The sequence below is a fragment of the Barbus barbus genome (genome assembly GCF_936440315.1).
Source record: "Barbus barbus genome assembly, chromosome: 7".
In the NCBI taxonomy this organism is placed as follows: domain Eukaryota; kingdom Metazoa; phylum Chordata; class Actinopteri; order Cypriniformes; family Cyprinidae; genus Barbus; species Barbus barbus.
Window position 1 is genome coordinate 38,312,336 of NC_136735.1, and position 19,423 is coordinate 38,331,758.

At 39.4% G+C, this 19,423-nt stretch overlaps 1 protein-coding gene across 3 annotated transcripts; it reads left to right on the plus strand.

Annotated features, from left to right (window-relative positions):
- Nucleotides 1-533: 533 nt before the first annotated feature.
- pou2f1a (POU class 2 homeobox 1a) lies at nt 534-19,414 on the plus strand. 3 transcript variants are annotated; one of them, XM_079420677.1, is made up of 14 exons: nt 534-580; nt 7,708-7,767; nt 7,838-7,929; nt 9,112-9,216; nt 9,895-9,998; nt 10,091-10,145; nt 11,025-11,183; nt 11,532-11,673; nt 12,103-12,242; nt 13,603-13,779; nt 14,938-15,004; nt 15,098-15,380; nt 16,763-16,848; nt 16,937-19,414. In XM_079420677.1, exons 1-14 carry the CDS (start codon nt 535-537, stop codon nt 17,191-17,193), a joined length of 1,773 nt encoding a protein of 590 aa, XP_079276803.1. In that variant the 5' UTR covers nt 534; the 3' UTR covers nt 17,194-19,414. The 3 variants fall into 3 exon arrangements, with proteins under 3 accessions (XP_079276803.1, XP_079276801.1, XP_079276802.1); XM_079420675.1 differs by having other exon boundaries at nt 9,895-9,997; nt 10,072-10,145; XM_079420676.1 differs by having other exon boundaries at nt 7,841-7,929; nt 9,895-9,997; nt 10,072-10,145.
- The last annotated feature ends 9 nt before the right edge of the window (nt 19,415-19,423 follow it).

Consider the following 19,423-nt stretch of genomic DNA (forward strand, 5'->3'; position numbering starts at 1 on the left):
GCTGGAGTGTGTGTGTGAGAGAGAGAGAGAGAGTGAGTGTGTGTGTGTGTGAGAGAGAGAGAGAGAGAGAGAGAGAGAGAGTGTGTGTGTGTGTGTGAGAGAGAGAGAGAGAGAGAGAGAGAGAGAGAGAGAGAGTGTAGTGCTGGAGTGTGTGTGTGAGAGAGAGAGAGAGAGTGAGTGTGTGTGTGAGAGAGAGAGAGAGAGAGAGAGAGAGAGAGAGAGAGAGAGAGAGTGTAGTGCTGGAGTGTGTGTGTGAGAGAGAGAGAGAGAGTGAGTGTGTGTGTGTGTGAGAGAGAGAGAGAGAGAGAGAGAGAGAGAGAGAGTGAGTGTGTGTGTGTGTGAGAGAGAGAGAGAGAGAGAGAGAGAGAGAGAGAGTGTAGTGCTGGAGTGTGTGTGTGAGAGAGAGAGAGAGAGTGAGTGTGTGTGTGAGAGAGAGAGAGAGAGAGAGAGAGAGAGAGAGTGTGTGTAGTGCTGGAGTGTGTGCGTGTAGGAGCAGCGGTGGGCGTGGTTTCGCGCTCACACTAAATATTCAAAATGGCGGACAGAGGATCAACGACTCAAGATGAGAGCTCGACTGCAGGTAATTATTACATTTTACATATTCATATTCTTCCTCATCCGCCTGCGTAAACAACGCCAAACACGCGCTGATCATCTACTGACGGAACCGATCGCAGCAGCGAAGATGTGTCGTTATTTAGCGCTGATTAGAGTCCGACAGAAGCAGATGAGAGTTGTTTGTTCTGTACTAAACTCTCAATGTTTGAAATCTCCCGCAGATTAACCGCTTAACCGGCTCGGTTCCGCTCGGCTCGGTGTGTTAGTGAAGTGTTGTGTGTATCTCTGTGTTGTGAGTGAGTGTGTGTGTGTGTGTGTGTGTGTGTGAGAGAGAGAGAGAGAGAGAGTGTGTTAGCAGTCGTGCTATCAGCGCGCTTTGTGTATTTCAGAAACTCGACGCTCGCTTATTTGCATATTCATGAGTTTGTTCGACATTCAATAATAATAATAATAATCTGTCGCTTTAATCTGTGCTGCAGCGAAATAAAACTAAAGAAAAACTTCATCCCGGGCTTTTCTTCTCCAGACCGACTGTTTGCCCTCAGGGCAACATAAATACCCCGTGTGTGTGTGTGTGTGTGTGTGTGTGTGTGTGTGTGTGTGTGTGTGTTGGGGGTTGAGTGTTTATGATAAAGTAATAAATGATAAAGTCTGAAAGTTCTGTTTTCTCGAGCGCGCCTCGTGTTGAATAATTCGCTCCGGAAGAACTAAAAACTGCAGGAGTGAAAATGCGAATTTGCATAAAGCTTGTTTAATTCCTTCTTCTGCATAATTAACACGTCAGTTTAATTGCAGATGAGAGACGCGTCACACTATTTATTTATCTCGCGGATTAAATATACAGCGCTGCTGATGAATATTCATGAGTACAAACGCCGTGTTCATGAATGATTAATTTCTGAGCTGTGGAGGATTTCATCTTGTGCTTTCTTCAGCTTCTCGTGTCTCTCAGGAGCATTACATTTGCATTCATGCATTGAGCTCATTGCAGAAGATTCAGGGTGTTATTATCAGTGTGCCCTGATGAATTTCATCAAACAGTCACCTCTGATTACTACAGTATTTACACAACACAATGAAACTGTCATTTGATAACACAAAATTTAAAAAGAAGTGTAAATGGCATAAAAAGTTAAATCAGTAGTGGCTTAACCTAATTGATAAAAAATAAAATAGGTAAATGCAACTTCTTATCTCAGAGATATAAACTCAGAATTGCAAGATGGTAAACTTGGACTTGAGAAATAAAAGTCAGGATTCTGAGTTTATATTTTCTCAGATATAGAGATAAAAAATTGCAGTATTTTTTTGTGCCACAACTGTAGCATCACTGTCAAACATAGGGCTGCACGATTAAGCACAATTAAATTGCGATCGTGATTAGGCTAAATCAGTCCTGCGCATCTCTCAGTGGAGCACGGTTATGTGATCAGCTGTAGACAGTTATCTGTACCAAATTCTGTTTTACATATTTTCTGAATTCCACTTTAAAGGTTCCATTCAATTTTAATATTCAAAAGCATTTCAAATTAATAGATTTTTAAAACTACAAAAGCAGTTAAATGAAGTGCTACGAGTGATTCCCTCTTTTCTTTTATAGGCTATTGATAGATAACACTGAGACAGACGGCCTACTGTAATGCACGAATCAGTTACGCATCAGATGTTTTTCCCCATCAGTTCCCCAAGCGTTCACTTAAGACAGAACGGATTATTGTTTGCGTGAATACTGAAATACTATAATTCTGTGTATTTATCGAGGGTAAAATTGTTGACTTTTTTTGTGGGAAATTAAGCATTTAGATTAATCGATTAATCAGTAAATTAGTCGATAGATTAATCGAAATAAAAATAGTCCTTTAGTGGCAGAGCCGTCATTGATAAGCTACGCAAACTGCTTTCATAATCGCAGAACTATTTCATCATCGTGCGATTAAATTGGTCTGCCATTATGAATGTGGTTTTGTGTAGCTTGTCAGTGAACTACGGCTTCATTGTTAGTTTTCGGCCACAGCGGTATCCCTTCTAGCCACAACCCTGGAACGATGTGCATTAGCTCTCTTCTGCGGGGCATATTTGGAGTTTCAATGCGAGTGCGCGCTCTGGCCTTTGGATGGAGATTTACTACTGATCACAGAACCGTGCTCCACTGAAAGAGACGCATGACAATCATATTCGAATAATCATGCAGCCCTACTGTAACATCACTGCACTGTTACTGTAACTGTAGCATCACTGTAACATCACTGTAGCGCATTGGTTTTAAACTCAATTCCTGTAGGGACACAGCTCTGCAGAGTTTAGCTCCAACCTTCTTGGAAGTTTCTAGTAATCCTGAAGACCTTGATTAAGTCAAGTCACTATTATTTGTATAGCGCTTTTAACAATGCAAATTATCAAAGCAGCTTTACATCAGCTTAGCTGGATCAGGTGTGTTTGATTAGGGTTGGAGCTAAACTCTGCAGAGCTGTGGCCCTCCAGGAATTGAGATTGATACCAATGCTCTGTGTAACATCATTGTAGCGTCACTGTTACTGTTACATCACTGTAGAGTCACTGTACTGTCACTGTAACATCACTATAGCGTTATGGTAACATCACTGGAGCGTTACTGTTACATCACTGTAGCATCATTGTAACATTTGTGTAACATCACTGTAGCGTCACTGTTACATCACTGTGGCGTCACTGTTACATCACTGTAGCGTCAATGTAGCGCCACTGTAACATCTGTGTAACATCACTGTAGCGTCACTGTTACATCACTGTAACATCTATGTAACATCACTGTAACATTACTGTAGCGTCACTGTAACGTCACTGTAACATCACTGTAGCGTCACTGTTACGTCACTGTAACATCTATGTAACATCACTGTAACATTACTGTAGCGTCACTGTAACATCACTGTAACATTACTGTAACGTCACTGTAACATCACTGGTACGTCACTGTAACATCTATGTAACATCACTGTAGCGTCACTGTAACATCACTGTAACATTACTGTAGCGTCACTGTAACATCACTGTAGCGTCACTGTTACGTCACTGTAACATCTATGTAACATCACTGTAACATTACTGTAGCATCACTGTAACATTACTGTAGCGTCACTGTAACATCACTGTAGCGTCACTGTTACGTCACTGTAACATCTGTGTAACATCACTGTAGTGTCACTGCAGCAGTGCAGCACGTCTGTAGTTGAAGGTGTTTGAGCCGCTCGTTATTCATGACTGACTCGGGTCGTGTATGAGAGCGGAGTTCAGTCTAGTTGGTATTATTGCATTAAAGGCATCACAGAATTGGAGCACATGATTGGCAAACACAGGATGATGGGTTAATTAAAGCTGATGAATATTAATGTGTTCTTGAGGTCTAATAGGAAAGTTTGGGCTGCATTTGACTTGAAATGTTTCTGTTCTGAATACTTCATTTCTCCCGCGTTGTGCCTTATGCCACTTATCTGCTTTAAATTATGCAGCGCTCCGCTCCGTTCAATAGTTTGAGAGGCTAATTAATTGCTTATTTAAAATTCTATTAATTAAAACATTTGCATAATGCATTGTGTGTCAGTTAGCTTACTGAAGCCTTTGCAGCGGCTGTATGTAAATCGTGTTTCTCTCAACTGTTCTTTTGAGTTACAAAGATCCGTCTGTCTCTCTCTCTCTCCGTCTGTCTGTCTGTCTTTCAGTGGGGTTGTTGTCATGGCTACAGCTTGAGTTAAAGCCACATGACTTTGTTTGTCTTTGTGTAGCAGTGCAGCAGAGTCTTTGATCGCTGCGAGTCGAGCTGAAGAGCTTCCTTCACCTTTATGAAGCTTTGGTTTGGCGGTTTGGTGAGAAACGCTCTTCACTAAGCTGCAGGACGAGTTACACAGCACTTACTAGTTAGTTAATGGTCAGTTCAGTAGCAGCACTACTAGTTACCTTACCTTAGCAAACACCACTTATTTAGTCAGGTGACCAAACGAAACGTACCTGAAATGTACAGGTTTTAGCTTTGTTTTCCTGTAGTTTTCATTCTTGCTAAAAGTAATACTGAAAGTTGATTTGACCAATAGCGTGCAGGCATCGGACATAATCGACCAATCACGGTGTGCGAGTAGGCAGGATATACAGTACTGGTTGACTGACATATCACCAAGACACATGATATATCAGCTGATTTTTTTTTTTATTGCCATTAGCCAACATTTTTTCCTGTTTGGTCGAGATGTCAGAAGTAGGACTTTTATTTTGCCTCCTGACCTTCTTCGTTAATTTAGTTTGTCTGTTAAACAGAACTTGTAAACAAAATTAGTAAACCGTATATGATAAAGTATTATAGTGTCTGCTTTTTTATCTTAGGTAACAAAGGCAAATGCTATAATATTTTATTTGTAAAAAAAAAACTAAAACAGCATGAAAAGAATCAAGAAGTTGCCATCTAAATTATTTTTTATCAAGTTATCTATCTTTAAATAAATTAGCGTGATATATATATCCATATCCATCATTCACAACAGAGAGACTATCAATAGGAAAACAAAGCCAAAATCAGGAATATTTAGGCAATGTAGAAATCCTGGCGGGAAAAAAAGCGAATATTTGCTGAAGAACATTAACCAGGTTAAACCAGTGGTTGATCTCAGTCGGCGGGTGAGTTAAGGCTTCGTTATCCCTGTGCTTTGAGATGTTGTTTTGTATAAACGAGCTCGTCAAGTTTGACTCCGGGATGTTTTGAGACATTGAGTCATTAGCGACACATTCTTTCATCGTAGCCATTTTGCATGCTGGGAAGCCCCCCCCCCACCCCCCAGTAATTAAAACAGTCACACACGGCTGGTAATTGGCCTTGTCTCACTTCTCCCTCGCTGTTGTGCTCGCCGTACCTCTGTCCTAAAAGCTATCCAATTAATATGCTAATGAGCTGATAAATATTTAGGAAACATGTTGAATTATGCAGAAAGCTTTCAGAGGTCTGTGCGAAATGAATTGCATGCAGAACTTCAAAGCGGCGCTCTTCTAATGAGCGACGGGGAGTGAGATTTGCATACGGCTTTAATCAGCTGCATACTGATTAACTTTCATTATGGATGCGGTGCGTCCAGATGTAGTCTTTGTGTTTCTCTCGTCCCGGTGTTCTCCGTCGGATGCGTTCGCTGTCGCTGATGCGCTGCATCCGTCTGTGATCGGCTCGTCTCAGGTGCGCTTTTGGACACAGGTGAGTTTATCACGATGAACTAAAGCGGCCAGTGTACAGTTCTGCGTCTAATATTGCAGCTCTTGTTATCTGGGATTGGGTGATATGGCAAAAAAAAATAAAAATTCTGAACGTTTGAATTCGTTGAAAAAGATTTCTTCTTTTAACGTCTAACTAACCAGCTTAAAACTGCCACATGATTCAAGTAACATTCTCTTTATGAATCATCTGATGAAAGGGAGTTCTGAACAAACTCACGTGTTAAATATCTTTGCAGAAAAATGCATGAAATCTTGAATGCAAATACTGTATTTAAAACTATCCTATCCTATGTCAAATAAGAAAATGCTTAATATTTCTTTAACATTCAGGTTTAGAGTTCAACTTGAAGAAATCGAGGAGAAGTCAGTATAACAGCAGTAATAGACGATTATTAACAGTGAATGAAAACAGCAGCAGCTTTCAGTCTGTCAGCATCATCAAACATCGATTATAGACATACAGTTGTAGTTCTGCACAGCTTTCTGCTTTTCCATTGCATTTCTGTGTAAACGGATGCGTTTGAGCATTGCGTCTCACTTTTTTGCAGCGTTAAAGAAGCTCAGCTGGTGTCTCATAACTGTGTTTTTGTGTGTCTGGTGGTATTATTTGCGTTACTTCAGTTGTATTTCTTTTCTTCAAACTCACTCAAAATGTAACCCATGTTCCCGGTATGATTATTTTTTTGTTACATTTTGATACAAAGGTATTAAGAATCTGTTTTTATTATTATTATTTTATTAACATTTTCAATTCACTTATCTTTTGAGGCTGGCTTTTTGTCATATGGTATCGATTTAGTATCGATACTGAGGTTTTACATTCTGGTATCGTACCGAAGCTGAAATTGTGGTATCGAGCCATTCCTAATGTATGTAAAAGTGTGTTAACAAGATGCTTTAAAATTTAAAAATGTATTAGTAATACTAAATGTTGAAATGTTGACATTCTAACAAGGAACAATACTTACACAGCTTTAATTAACCTTAATGTTACAAACAGACTCTTATTATAAAGTGTTACCATTTAATTTCAACGGTCATGCTTAAAGATCTTTAAACCTTTAAATATCAAAGGCCACAGCATTGAATTTACATACATATGGGCATTGTATGTGTATACTCTACTCTTTATTTTCTTCTAGTTTAAAACACTTGATTATCTAATCAAAATAACAAAATATGTTAGTCACACACTTTTAAAGAAAAGCGCCGCGCCACATCTTTAACACAACTCACAGATATCACACACCGTAACTCGAGCATCGGTCTGAAACAGTTGATTTAATCACCGAATGGGCAAAGCTTCACTGCAAGAATGAGCAAATTGGCATAGATGAGTTTGAAGTTCGGCGTTTAAAAAACAGAGCAAACGGAAAGAGAAATCGCAATCTTAATTACAGCTCAATAAATGAAGCATACTTTATTAGAGCCACAGAAAGACAAATGTTTTGCTGAAAAATACACAATTTTACCGCCTAGGGTGAAGTCATTATGTGCATTAATAATTATTTGGGACAAATATAATGTAATTTAATGGAAAACTATGTGGCGTGGCAGGATTTTCTGTCGGCTGTGTTTAAATCCACGTCTGAAGTTTCCCGCTCTGTGCAGCGCAGTATCACGTGTCAAAACAAACAGTAGGAGGTGTCAGGGATTTCCGCCTCTAGAGGGCGCTCTCGCTCTGTATAATGATAGCGAACCTTCTCAGCTGCTCCAGCAACAAACGCAACCCGGAAAACTATCGGCATTGATTTTTACCGATAGCTTCAGCAATCAACTATCGGTGCCGATTAATCGGCAAAACCGATACATCGGTCGAGCTCTACTTTGTATTAATCGATAAAATTAGCCCAGCCCTACTGTCATCAGCAGCTTTTGTAAATGTTGCACAGGTTTCACACACGTTTTCTCTCTGCACAGATTCCAGCAGCCATCCAGCAGATCTGAGCAAAGGCAGCATGGAGAACGGAGCGCAGGGAGGTGAGCGACGAGCTGCTGATTCAGTACATCTGTGTTTGACTCACTGATTGACTCTCATGTGTTCGTCCAGCAGCAGCAGCTCAGGCCAATGGTCTGGACGGCCACAAACCGAGCGGTCAAGCAGCGGTCAGCGGCACTCAAACTCAGACGCTGCTCCAGCAGGTACGTGAAGCGTTAATTAAACACGCTTCTGTCGCTCGGAAACAGGTGGAGGAGAGTATGCAAATCTGAGTGGAATTTATATGCTCTGCATAATGAGGTTTCAGTTAATGAGAGGAGCGCTGGATTTACAGTGAGAATATAGAGCATCACATACAGAGCTGTGAACTCCAGTCCGCTGCTTTTAAAGAGACAGTTCACCTAAAAAATTACACGTCATCATTTTCTCAAGATGTTCCAAACCTCAAGAGTTTCTTCTGTTAAACACAAAAGATGATATTCTGAAGCAGTTTCTGGTCTCCATTGACTTCATTGTACTATGGAAGTCATTGGGGACCCGCGACTGTTTGTTTGCCCAGATTCTTCAGAATATCTTCTATTTTTTAACAGAATTAACTCATACACGTTTGGAACATCTTGAGTAAATTATGACATTTAAATTTTTGGGTGAACTATCCCTTTAAGATATTATAATTGCTCAATTTGGCCTAGTTTTGGCCAAATTTGGTATAAATCAATCCCAGAATGCATTATGATCAGCTCAGGTAAGGAACTGTAGCATAATTACGTTCTGCACACTACACATAAAACTTAAACACAGACATGCAACTTCTTTACATGTAGATGTTTAACATTTAATTTCAAGATATATAAGATATTTGTGTCCCTGCAGCACAAAAGCAGTCATCAGTAACACAGGTATATTTGTAGCAATAACCAACAATACATTGTATGGATCAAAATTATTCATTTCTCTTTTATGACAAAAATCATTAGGATATTAAGATCATGTTCCATGAAGATATTTAGTAAATTTCCTACTGTAAATATATCAAAACTTCATTTTTGATTAGTAATATGCATTGCTAAGAACTTCATTTGAACAACTTTAAAGGAGATTTTCTCAATATTTAGATTTTTTTGCACCCTCAGATTCCAGATTTTCTAATAGTTGTATCTCAGCCAAATATTGTCCGATCATAACAAACCATACATCAATGGAAAGTAGGGCTGAAACGATTCCTTGAGTAACTCGAATCAAAAAAATCATAGAGGCAAATTATGTGCCTCGAGGAATTGTTTAGTCTAAGCAAAAGTCTAAACTGAATTCTTCGTGCAGACGCTTGGATGAGAAGTATAAAACTGCTGATTTGCCTTCAGATTGTATTTTTTCCATCTGCGCAGTTGCAGCTCCTGGCCGCAGTGCAGCAGAGCAGCACCACCGGAGCCAGTATCTCCGCCTCCGCGGCCACGCCCATCACACTGTCCCAGCCCATTCAGATCGCCTCTGTAAGTGACTGACAGCTCACCGGCCAATCACAGTCCAGAGATCACTGACACGCCCTCTGCTGTCTGACCTCAAACGCCTGAGAGCGGCTGCTCATTCACACAATAATAGAGAGAAACTGTTTATTCTGATGCCCACTTCTGTTAGTAAGACATACGATACTGTTCAAACCTGTTTGGGGTCAAAGAAATTATCACTTTAATTCATAAAAGATGCATTCAATTGATCAAAAGTGACAGTAAAGACATTTATAATGTTACAAAAGATTCCTATTTCAAATAAATGCTGTTCTTTTGAAAAATATTGTCTTGAAATTTATTACAAAAATATTGTGCAGCACAACTGTGTTCAACATTGATAATAATCAGAAATGTTTGTTGAGCAGTAAATCAGTATATTATTATGATTTCTGAAGATCATGTGACACTGAAGACTGGAGTAATGATGCTGAAAATACAGCTGCAGATCACAGAAATACATTACAGTTTAACACATATTCACATAGAAAACAGCTGTTTTAAATCATAATAATACTTCACAATTTTTACTGTATTTTTGATCAAATAAATGCTGCCTCTGTGAGCAGAAGAGGCTGTTGTGTAGCGATAGTATAGATATATCTTATAATGAGACATGTCAGTCGTGAGCATGCATCTGTCTCTCTCTCTCTCCGTCTGCAGCCGCAGGGCTTGCAGCAGTTCGTCTTGGTTCAGCAGGGTCACTCCCTCAGTCCTCAGCTTCAGCCGCAGTTCATCATATCTCCGTCTCCTCAGGGTCAGAGCGGTACGAGTGTCTCCTCTGTCTGCTGATGCCGCTGCTCCTCAGTGCTGTTTCTAACTCGTCTGTGTGTGTCTCAGGTCTCCTGCAACCTCAGAATCTCCTGACTCTACCTCAAAGCCAAGCGCAGAGCAGCATCGCCCTCACCGCTCAGGTACAGCACACCTCAGATGCAGAGTTCAGTGGAGCTTTTGGGAAACGCAGCCCTGCTTGGTTTTGTTCTTCACTAAATGTTTTTAAATGAAAGAGACTCGAGACTGTGATTGCCGTGATGCGGAAAACGTGGATGGAATCACAGAATCCAGTTATAAAAATAAAATTTACTGTATGGCGCAGAATTTGGCATATTCTGGTTGAATAAATCAAAAGCAGGGCTGTACACTTAATCAGATGACAATGTGGACAAGTGTCTGAGTATTAAACCACACAAGACTGCTATCTTATTCTGAAGTCTGCAGGTTGTGCATATCTCAGAAATAATCAAAAGAAGAAAAATATATAAGTAAAGCAGTTTTTTCTTCCTTGTTTTAATTTTAACAGTAAACCCCTGTTGTGCAGCACTAAAAAACAGGAGTTCATTTTCATTTGATTACCAGAAAGTTTAAAACACATTACACAGAATTTCTGAAAACATTAGAGAAAAAATTTAGTTGATTTTATGAATTAAATTGATTAGACATGCATTTGATTATTAAAATTGAATTAAACCATTACAGTAGAATCCAGAAAAATTAAAAATTAAAACACACACGTTAAAATAAAACAGAATTTAAAAAAAAAAATGAAATGCATTTCATAGAGCCCTAAAAACTTTGTTCGATTTAGTCAATCTTTTCATAAATTGTTGTTAAATTGTATTTCATGATTTATGGTGTTTTATGATTTTAATAATTTTTTACACGTTCTTTGATTGCTAAATTCAACTCCATTAAAACAGAGTCCAGAAAAATTATTATAAAAAAAAAAATAATAATAATAATATTAAAACAGAATTGAAATAAAGCTAATCCTTCGGCTCTTCATGCTGTTGCAGGCGGCCACACCGACGCGGAAGATTGCGTCTATGCCGGGTCCAGCGGCCGCTCCGAAGCGCTCCGACGCTGTGTGTGTGGAGGAGGCCAGCGACCTCGAGGAGCTCGAGCTGTTCGCCAAGAACTTCAAGCAGAGACGCATCAAGCTGGGCTTCACTCAGGTGTGTGTGTGTGTGTGTGTGTGTGTGTGTGTGTGTTTTTATATACCGGTGGGGGCTTAAACCTGAATGCACACAGACTCATGGGGACTTGTGTCACGGCGGGGACCTAAATTGAGGTCTCCATGGGTAAACAAGCTTATAAATCACACAGAATGAAGTTTTTTTTGAAAATCTAAAAATGCACAAAGTCTCCTGTGAGGGCTAAGTTTAGGTGTAGGGTTGGTGTAGGGCAATAGCACACACAGTTTGTTCAGTATAACAACCATTACGCCTATGAGAGTCCCCACAAGGATAGTGAAACAAGTGTGTGTGTGTGTGTGTGTGTGTGTGTGTGTGTGTGTGTGTCAGGGTGACGTGGGGCTGGCGATGGGGAAACTCTACGGAAATGACTTCAGTCAGACCACCATCTCCAGATTCGAGGCCTTGAACCTGAGCTTCAAGAACATGTGCAAACTCAAGCCTCTGCTGGAGAAGTGGCTCAACGACGCAGGTGAGAACATGACCTTCTTCAGACTGAGACGTTTAGCAGATGTTTAATAACAGAAACACAGAACAAATAATTTAGTAGTTTAACTCAATTCAAATAAGAAAGGTTTCCTTAGCAATTTGCTGAGATAAATGCTTTTTTTGTATTTTATTTCAGTTAGGTCTGGGGGCGATATGGCCATTTTTATTTAATTTTTTCCAGAACGTTTGACCGATTTTTAACTCGTTAACTTAACTACAACATGATTCAAGTAACTTTTTCTTTATTAACCCTCTAGTTAAAGAAAACTGTATTCCAAGTGCAGCACATATGAAGCTGTCAACATGATGTTAATCACTTGTTAAATATCTTGCAGAAAAAAGAAGCATGAACTGTGTGTTTGTCCGTATCTGTGTGTGTTGATTGTTCAGTGTTTTTCCTGTGTTTGCTCAGAGAACATGTCTGCGGACTGCGTGGTGTCGAGTGCGAGCGAGATGTCTCCGGGTCTCTGCGAGAGTCTGAACCGCCGGCGTAAGAAGCGCACCAGCATCGAGACCAGCATCCGTCTGGCCTTAGAGAAGAGCTTCCTGGAGGTGAGCGCCAAGCCTGACCGCTAGAGAGCAGCAGAGCTCAGCGTCACCGTCGCTCATTCACAGCATTTCTGAGTAACTTCTGTACAGTGGCATGTAAAACAACAGCAGACTCTCATAGGCTTGCATAGGAACTGAGGAATGCAGAAGTAAAGCGTGTCACGGAGCAACCAATAGATCCAGATGTGATTTCACTAAATGTTTAGATTTTATTAAACTGTGCACTCATGATTTTTCTAGAATAACATTCGCTGCTGAATTATCCACTAACCTAGTTTATTATAGTATATATTTTTTCATTTGTTATTTTTCATTCAAATGACGTCGTCTAAATGTAGTAGATTGTGTTTAACACATAAAGAATGATGATCAGGTCACACTGAGGTATAGAAATTATACATTGATTAAAAACAACTATGCTGTATCGGATCGGTATCGGCCGATATTCAGAATTTTCGGTATCGAATCTGAAAAAATGGCATCGTTGCATTCCTAATGTTAATGCATTAGTTGACCTCTCGTAAATCTGGCCAGTAGAGGTGTTTTATGAAGCGTGTTATAGTTAGGAGGTCAAATGAGTTTCAGTGAACACTGCCCATTCAAGGAATGTAGTAATTTCGCTGAATGCATTTGGTTGCCTTGTGTTATTAAACATTATTTCGAACTTTTTTTTTTATTGGGTTAAATTCCGTATTTGCTTGCCATTTGTAATATATGTTGTATGCTTATGTGAATATCATAAAATAACACTGGGATGCGAGTAATTAATCTTTTTAAATTTAACATAAAAAAAATGAAACTTAAAAATCGAGTGTTTAATGTCTAAATATACATTAAAAATACAAAACCAAAAAAAACAAGTAAGCAAGCAATTATGCTATAACTATAGAAGACATAACTACATGTAGGCTATATTTATTAAACAGCCTTACGGGCATCTAGTGGTTAAACCATGGCATTACATATGAATATTATTATTCTTGCCACCAAACGCCTTTCATTTGCTTCTTTGCGCTGGAATTTAACCCTAAATATTACACTAATTGTAATATAATTAATAAACACATTAGCAAATGTTATATTTTAAATGGTCATTCATGGATTTTAACTATTGCACATATTATTTAGTACCAAAAAGCTCCTCAAACTAAATAGAACTGAGCTAAAATATACTACAATTATTGAATCGATTAAAACTCAGACTTAAGGTGTTTGGTTACGTTTGACTGGCCAGAAGTGTGAGAACATAGTAATGCTGTCTGTTTATCACTCCACAGAATAGTTGCTAGGATGGATTGGTGACTGATGTTTTGTGGGCGGGGCTTCGCTGATGAGTGTGTGTGTGTGTGTGTGTGATCTGCAGCAAAGTCACAAGCCGTCGTCGGAGGAGATCACACTGATCGCGGATCAGCTCCACATGGAGAAGGAGGTGGTGCGCGTCTGGTTCTGTAACCGCAGGCAGAAGGAGAAGCGGATCAATCCTCCCAGCAGCGGCGGCTCGCTCGGATCGGCCATCAGAACCATCTACAGCAGCGCCCCGGTGCGTCACCACAGATCCAGATCAGACTAACCCTGATAGAACCAGATCACTGCCGTTATCAAACCGTTACCAAAACTAACTGTGGTTTAAACAGCCATAAATATTAAGTGTTACAAAACTATAAAGTACTATCAAATTATTATTATTACTGGATACAATTGTAACATCACTTATTTTAAGTTTTATTTAGTAATAAAAATTTAATTTTGATATATACACTGCTGCTCAAAAGTCTGGGATCAGTAAGATTTTTTATGTTTTTTACAGAAGTTTCTTCTGCTCATCAAAGCTGAATTTATTTGATCAAAAATACAGAAAAAACTGTAATATTGTGAAATATTATTGCGATTTAAAATAACTGTTTTCTATGTGAATATGTGTTAAAATATAATTTATTTCTGTGATCTGCAGCTGTATTTCCAGCATCATTACTCCAGTCTTCAGTGTCACATGATCTTCAGAAATCATAATAATATACTGATTTACTGCTCAACAAACATTTCTGATTATTATCAATGTTGAACACAGTTGTGCTGCACAATATTGTTTTGGAACATGTGATACTTTTTTCAGGATTCTTTGATGAAAAATATACTGTCTTTGTTTCTACATTAATTTGAAGATTGAACGTGAAATTATTGCAATATAAAATTGTTTAAAAACGTTAAAGTTAGGTGGGATTAATCACGATTAATTTCAGAGAAATTTTTTTTTTAATAAATTTTTTAATTTATTTTACAGTGAAATACAATAGTAATATTTCCTATTTTGTTGAATAATTTTCAGTAATGTTAATAATCATAATAAAAGTAGTAATTATAATCATCTAGTCATTGTTTTATTTCACTGTAAAAAATAATCTGTATGGCAAAATAATTACTTAATATATTAGTAAACAAAATAAATATTGCTATTGTATTGTTTAATTTAGGAATAATAATCATAATACAAGTAGTAATAATTATTTTATCATTGATATAGTAAATAGATCATATTTGATATTGTTTTATAATAATAATAATAATAAAGTAATATTTAATTTATATAATGTTTCCTGTGTTGCTGAGTGATTATTGATGAGTGATTGGTGATAATTGAGTGATTATTGATAAGTGTTGAGTGATTATTGATTATTGACGAGTGATTGTCTGTGTTTAGGTGTCCAGCGGCACGAGCACACTGACGGTCAGTCCTGTGGTTTCTCTGAGTAGCATGACGTTCAGCGGTGCGTTTCTCCTGCAGTCACAGCTTCATCTTCCTCCATATTTATTTGTGAGCTTGTGGGTCATGTGACGCTCTCTCTGTATCTGTGCTGTAGGCGGAGCTCTGGGTCAGGTGACATCGAGCACGCCCTCCGTCATCTCCATGGCGCCCACCGTGGCCACGCCTGCTCCTGTCATGACAACATCCTCTCTCAGCACATCCGCCACCGCTGTTAAACAGGACCTGGCCACCCTCGCGCAGGCAGTTTCCACGGCGACGGCGGTCACGCAGGGGGCGGGGCAGCTGCTGGTGACGGGCATGGGACTGGGCGGAGCTAATCTGACTACTATCGCGGGTTTGAACCCAACGATCATTACACCGTCACAGCTGACGCAGGGGTGAGCGAGCGGGGCATTATGGGATGGACATATAAAAATGTATATTCCCATAACATGATTTCTTTCAGACTACAGGAAAGAAAACATCCCAAATATACATTTAAGTGTTTATTTTATTGCACTTTCTCTATTTGCGTCTATAGAGTTTTTTTCTCTTACTAACAGCAGACTTTAGTTTTATTCCTCTCTATATTCTAAAGGCTTCTTCATATTTCATTCACACTGGTTTATATGACATTTCACTCCTAAAAACATGGTGAAAATGTGTTTGTTTTCTGTCTGTTGACAGTATTTTCTGATTTATGGAGTGATGAAAAGAGAAATCCAGAATCCCCTCTGGAAAAAACCTGTAATATGACAATTAAATCAAACAAGAATTATGAACCTGAGTTTATACAGTGTTCATATTTATGTGCTTGAAATGAATGCACACTTGTGCATAGTGTAATTAGATAATGCATCATTTGCATATTTAAACAGAACATTTCAGAAAACCTGTAATACAAAACAAGTTATAATATCTTAAACGCATTAGCCCCAAATTCTCTTGCCATTTAAGCTCATTTCAATAAAAGTTTACTGTATTATGGTGTTTTTAGTGAACATGCAAAATATCAATGGGTTTTTTTGTTTTAATTTGTTTTCTTTTGGGGTTAAATGTGAGCCGGACCGGTTTGGTTTCTATGAAAGTTTTTCTTTCATATTAATCAGAGGTTTTGTTGGTCATATGACATGATGCTGGGAAGCTCCACCCACAGTTAAATCTCATTGGTTGTAGCAATGCTCCACACAGATGATTGGCACTAGGGGTGGTCCGATACCATTTTTTCAGAACCGATCCCAATCCGATAACCACATTCTAAATATAAAATAAAAAATTATATATATATATATATATATATATATATATATATATATATATATATAATTATTATTTTTTTTTTTAAATCAGTGTATAATTTCTATTCCTGTGTGTTGACCTGATCATCACTCTTTTTAAAATAAATGGAAAATATATAAGCATAATCTATGACAAAAATAAACTAGGTTAATGGATAATTCGGCAGCAAAAATTATTATTCTAGAAAAATCATGAGGGCACAATAATTGTATAAAATCTAAACATTTAGTGAAATCACATTATTTAGTGGGGAGCAAATAAGAGTGAATAAGTGTAGGACTAAATCTGGTCAAATGTTACACATTACTCTTTGTATTGTTGTAAAATACATTCAAGTAAATATATTTATGTAAACAATATAATCTGGTCAATATAGTAGAATGGCAGTATCGGAGCCGATGCCGATAATCGGCACACACTGACGGCACTGCAGCGATGTTATCGGACTCATGACGTGACTGTGATGCTTGTGTTTGTGCAGCGGGGCGCTGATGAGTTTGGCTCCTGCTCTGGGAAACACCTTTAGTCCTGCACTGATGAACAACAACATGCTGGCCACCATCCAGGGTAACTACATCATGGTCTCGCCCTGATCTGATGAACATTAATGTCATGATTTTGCTGTATAAATGTATTTCTGGTGTTCGTTCATCAGCTCTGGCGTCAGGCGGCGCTTTTCCTCTGACCTCCTTTGACGGAAACACCGGCCTGCTATTCGCCAACACCAGTGTGGGAAACTCCACCCCCAGCCTGGTGACCACGCCCTTCTTCCTCAATCCGTCCAGCTTCTCTCTGCTGCCGGCCAATCTGCTGTCGGCGGGCGGGGCCGGAGGCGGAGCGCTCAACCTGCAGCTGACCAGTGACATCGCCACGACGACCAAGAGCGTGGGCGTGGCCTCAAAGGCGCAGTGAGGCTCCGCCCAGTCCTGTGCTACTACCAAAAACACTTCCTGTGAACTTAATCCGTTTCTTAAACTAACGTCTAAATTAACCAAAAATGTGACTCTTTCTTGATTCTCGACGAGAGATTATAGAGTTTATATGGACTTTCTACGAGGCTTTCTGTTGTTTTTATTTGCGGCTCTGTGGAACGAGCCGATCGTAGATGATTTCAGATTTCTAACCATAAGCATTTCAGATCTTTCACATTGCGTTGGGTTCTGTCAGAGGACTTTTTAATCTAGGACTCTAACTCAACATCACTTTATAAATACGGTTAGAAGGCTTTAAACGAGTGCCGGCGGGAGATGCAAGCGAACTCTGAGTGAACTGATTCTGAATCGAGTTCGTTCAACTGAATCGATTAAACCTGTGTGTGTGATTCGCTCACATCTGTCTGTCATATCAGATGTGTTTCTGATGGCTGCGGACGGACAGATCTGACCGGCGTGTAGCGAGCTCAGAGGTCAGAGGTCAGGAATCCCTCCAGCAGCACTGATGCTCAAGGATCTTCATCTGAAGACTCTTCTCTCATACTACTGTATACAAACGCGCTTGAGCTTCATTCTGTTTTTTTGCCAAAGCAAATGTCTTTAAGTCCTTTCACTGGTGGCGTTTTGTTGTTTTTATATGAAAATATCAGCAGTTTCTGTTCTTTGCTCATTTCTTTATTTGATTGACGAGCATTGATCTGTTCTCGTCTCTCGCTGTATGGTTTATTATCCTGCGTTTATCAGTGATTGTGTGCGAGCAGCTTCAGGTTCATCTTTACGATTTTCTGCAGGAATGAAAACCAAAGATTCATCAGCGTCTGTCTTTGTGCCGCCCTCTGTTTCTCCTCTTCTTTAGTCAGAAAACACACACTATATTCCAGGAGTATATAGAAATATATTAAAAAACATAGTTTTATTTTGTGGCTCCCAAAGCAGAAAAACCAAAGATTTCTCACTTTTTCTTTTTCTTTGCCTTTCCTTTTATTTTATATATATATATATATATTTGTGTGTGTGTGTGTGTGTGTGTAATTAATTTGAAATCATGAACTCATTCTAGTCTTTATGATCCAGAGGTCAGATGATTGATTTTCAGCTGGAATATGAATTGAGATCAGGTGTTTCAGAGTGTGTGTGTGTGTGTGTGTGTTTATCTACAGAATGTGTTTCATATGATACAGAAGGGCTGTTCTCACACACACACACACACTCTTCTCTCTCTCTCTCTCTCACACACACACACTCCTCTCTCTCTCTCTCTCTCTCTCTCACACACACACACACACACACTCCTCTCTCACACACACACACACCCACACACTCTTCTCTCTCACACACACACACACTCTTCTCTCTCTCTCACACACACACACTCCTCTGTCTCTCTCTCTCTCTCACACACACACACACACACACACTCCTCTCTCTCTCTCTCTCACACACACACTCCTCTCTCTCTCTCTCTCTCACACACACACTCCTCTCTCTCTCTCTCTCTCTCTCTCTCACACACACACACTCTTCTCTCTCTCTCTCTCTCACACACACACACACACACACACTCCTCTCTCTCTCTCTCTCACACACACACTCCTCTGTCTCTCTCTCTCTCTCACACACACACACACACACACACTCTTCTCTCTCTCTCTCTCACACACACACTCCTCTCTCTCTCTCTCTCTCTCTCACACACACACTCCTCTCTCTCTCTCTCTCTCTCTCTCACACACACACACTCTTCTCTCTCACACACACACACACTCTTCTCTCTCTCACACACACACTCTTCTCTCTCTCTCTCACACACACACACACACACACTCTTCTCTCTCTCTCACACACACACTCTTCTCTCTCTCTCTCTCTCACACACACACACTCCTCTCTCTCTCTCTCTCTCTCTCACACACACACACACACACACACTCCTCTCTCTCTCTCTCACACACACACACACACACACACTCCTCTCTCACACACACACTCTTCTCTCTCACACACACACACACTCTTCTCTCTCTCACACACACACACACACTGTTCTCTCTGTTGTTTCTCTGCAGGTTTTCGTTGATGAATCGACTCTGTTCAGTCGTGTCTGCTGTAGAATTGAACTGCTCTGGATTTATGTGTTTGTTTTTCTCAGATGATGAGTTTGTCATGTTGCTGTAGTTGTAGATTTCATTAAATGATTTTTTTCTCAGACT

Coding starts and splice junctions, on each gene's coding strand:
- pou2f1a (XM_079420675.1), top strand. CDS start 535: ATGGCGGACAGAGGATCAACGACTCAAGATGAGAGCTCGACTGCAG. Junction 9,217..9,894: donor AGCCCATTCAGATCGCCTCT/GTAAGTGACTGA, acceptor CTCCGTCTGCAG/CCGCAGGGCTTGCAGCAGTT. Junction 11,674..12,102: donor GAAGTGGCTCAACGACGCAG/GTGAGAACATGA, acceptor GTGTTTGCTCAG/AGAACATGTCTGCGGACTGC.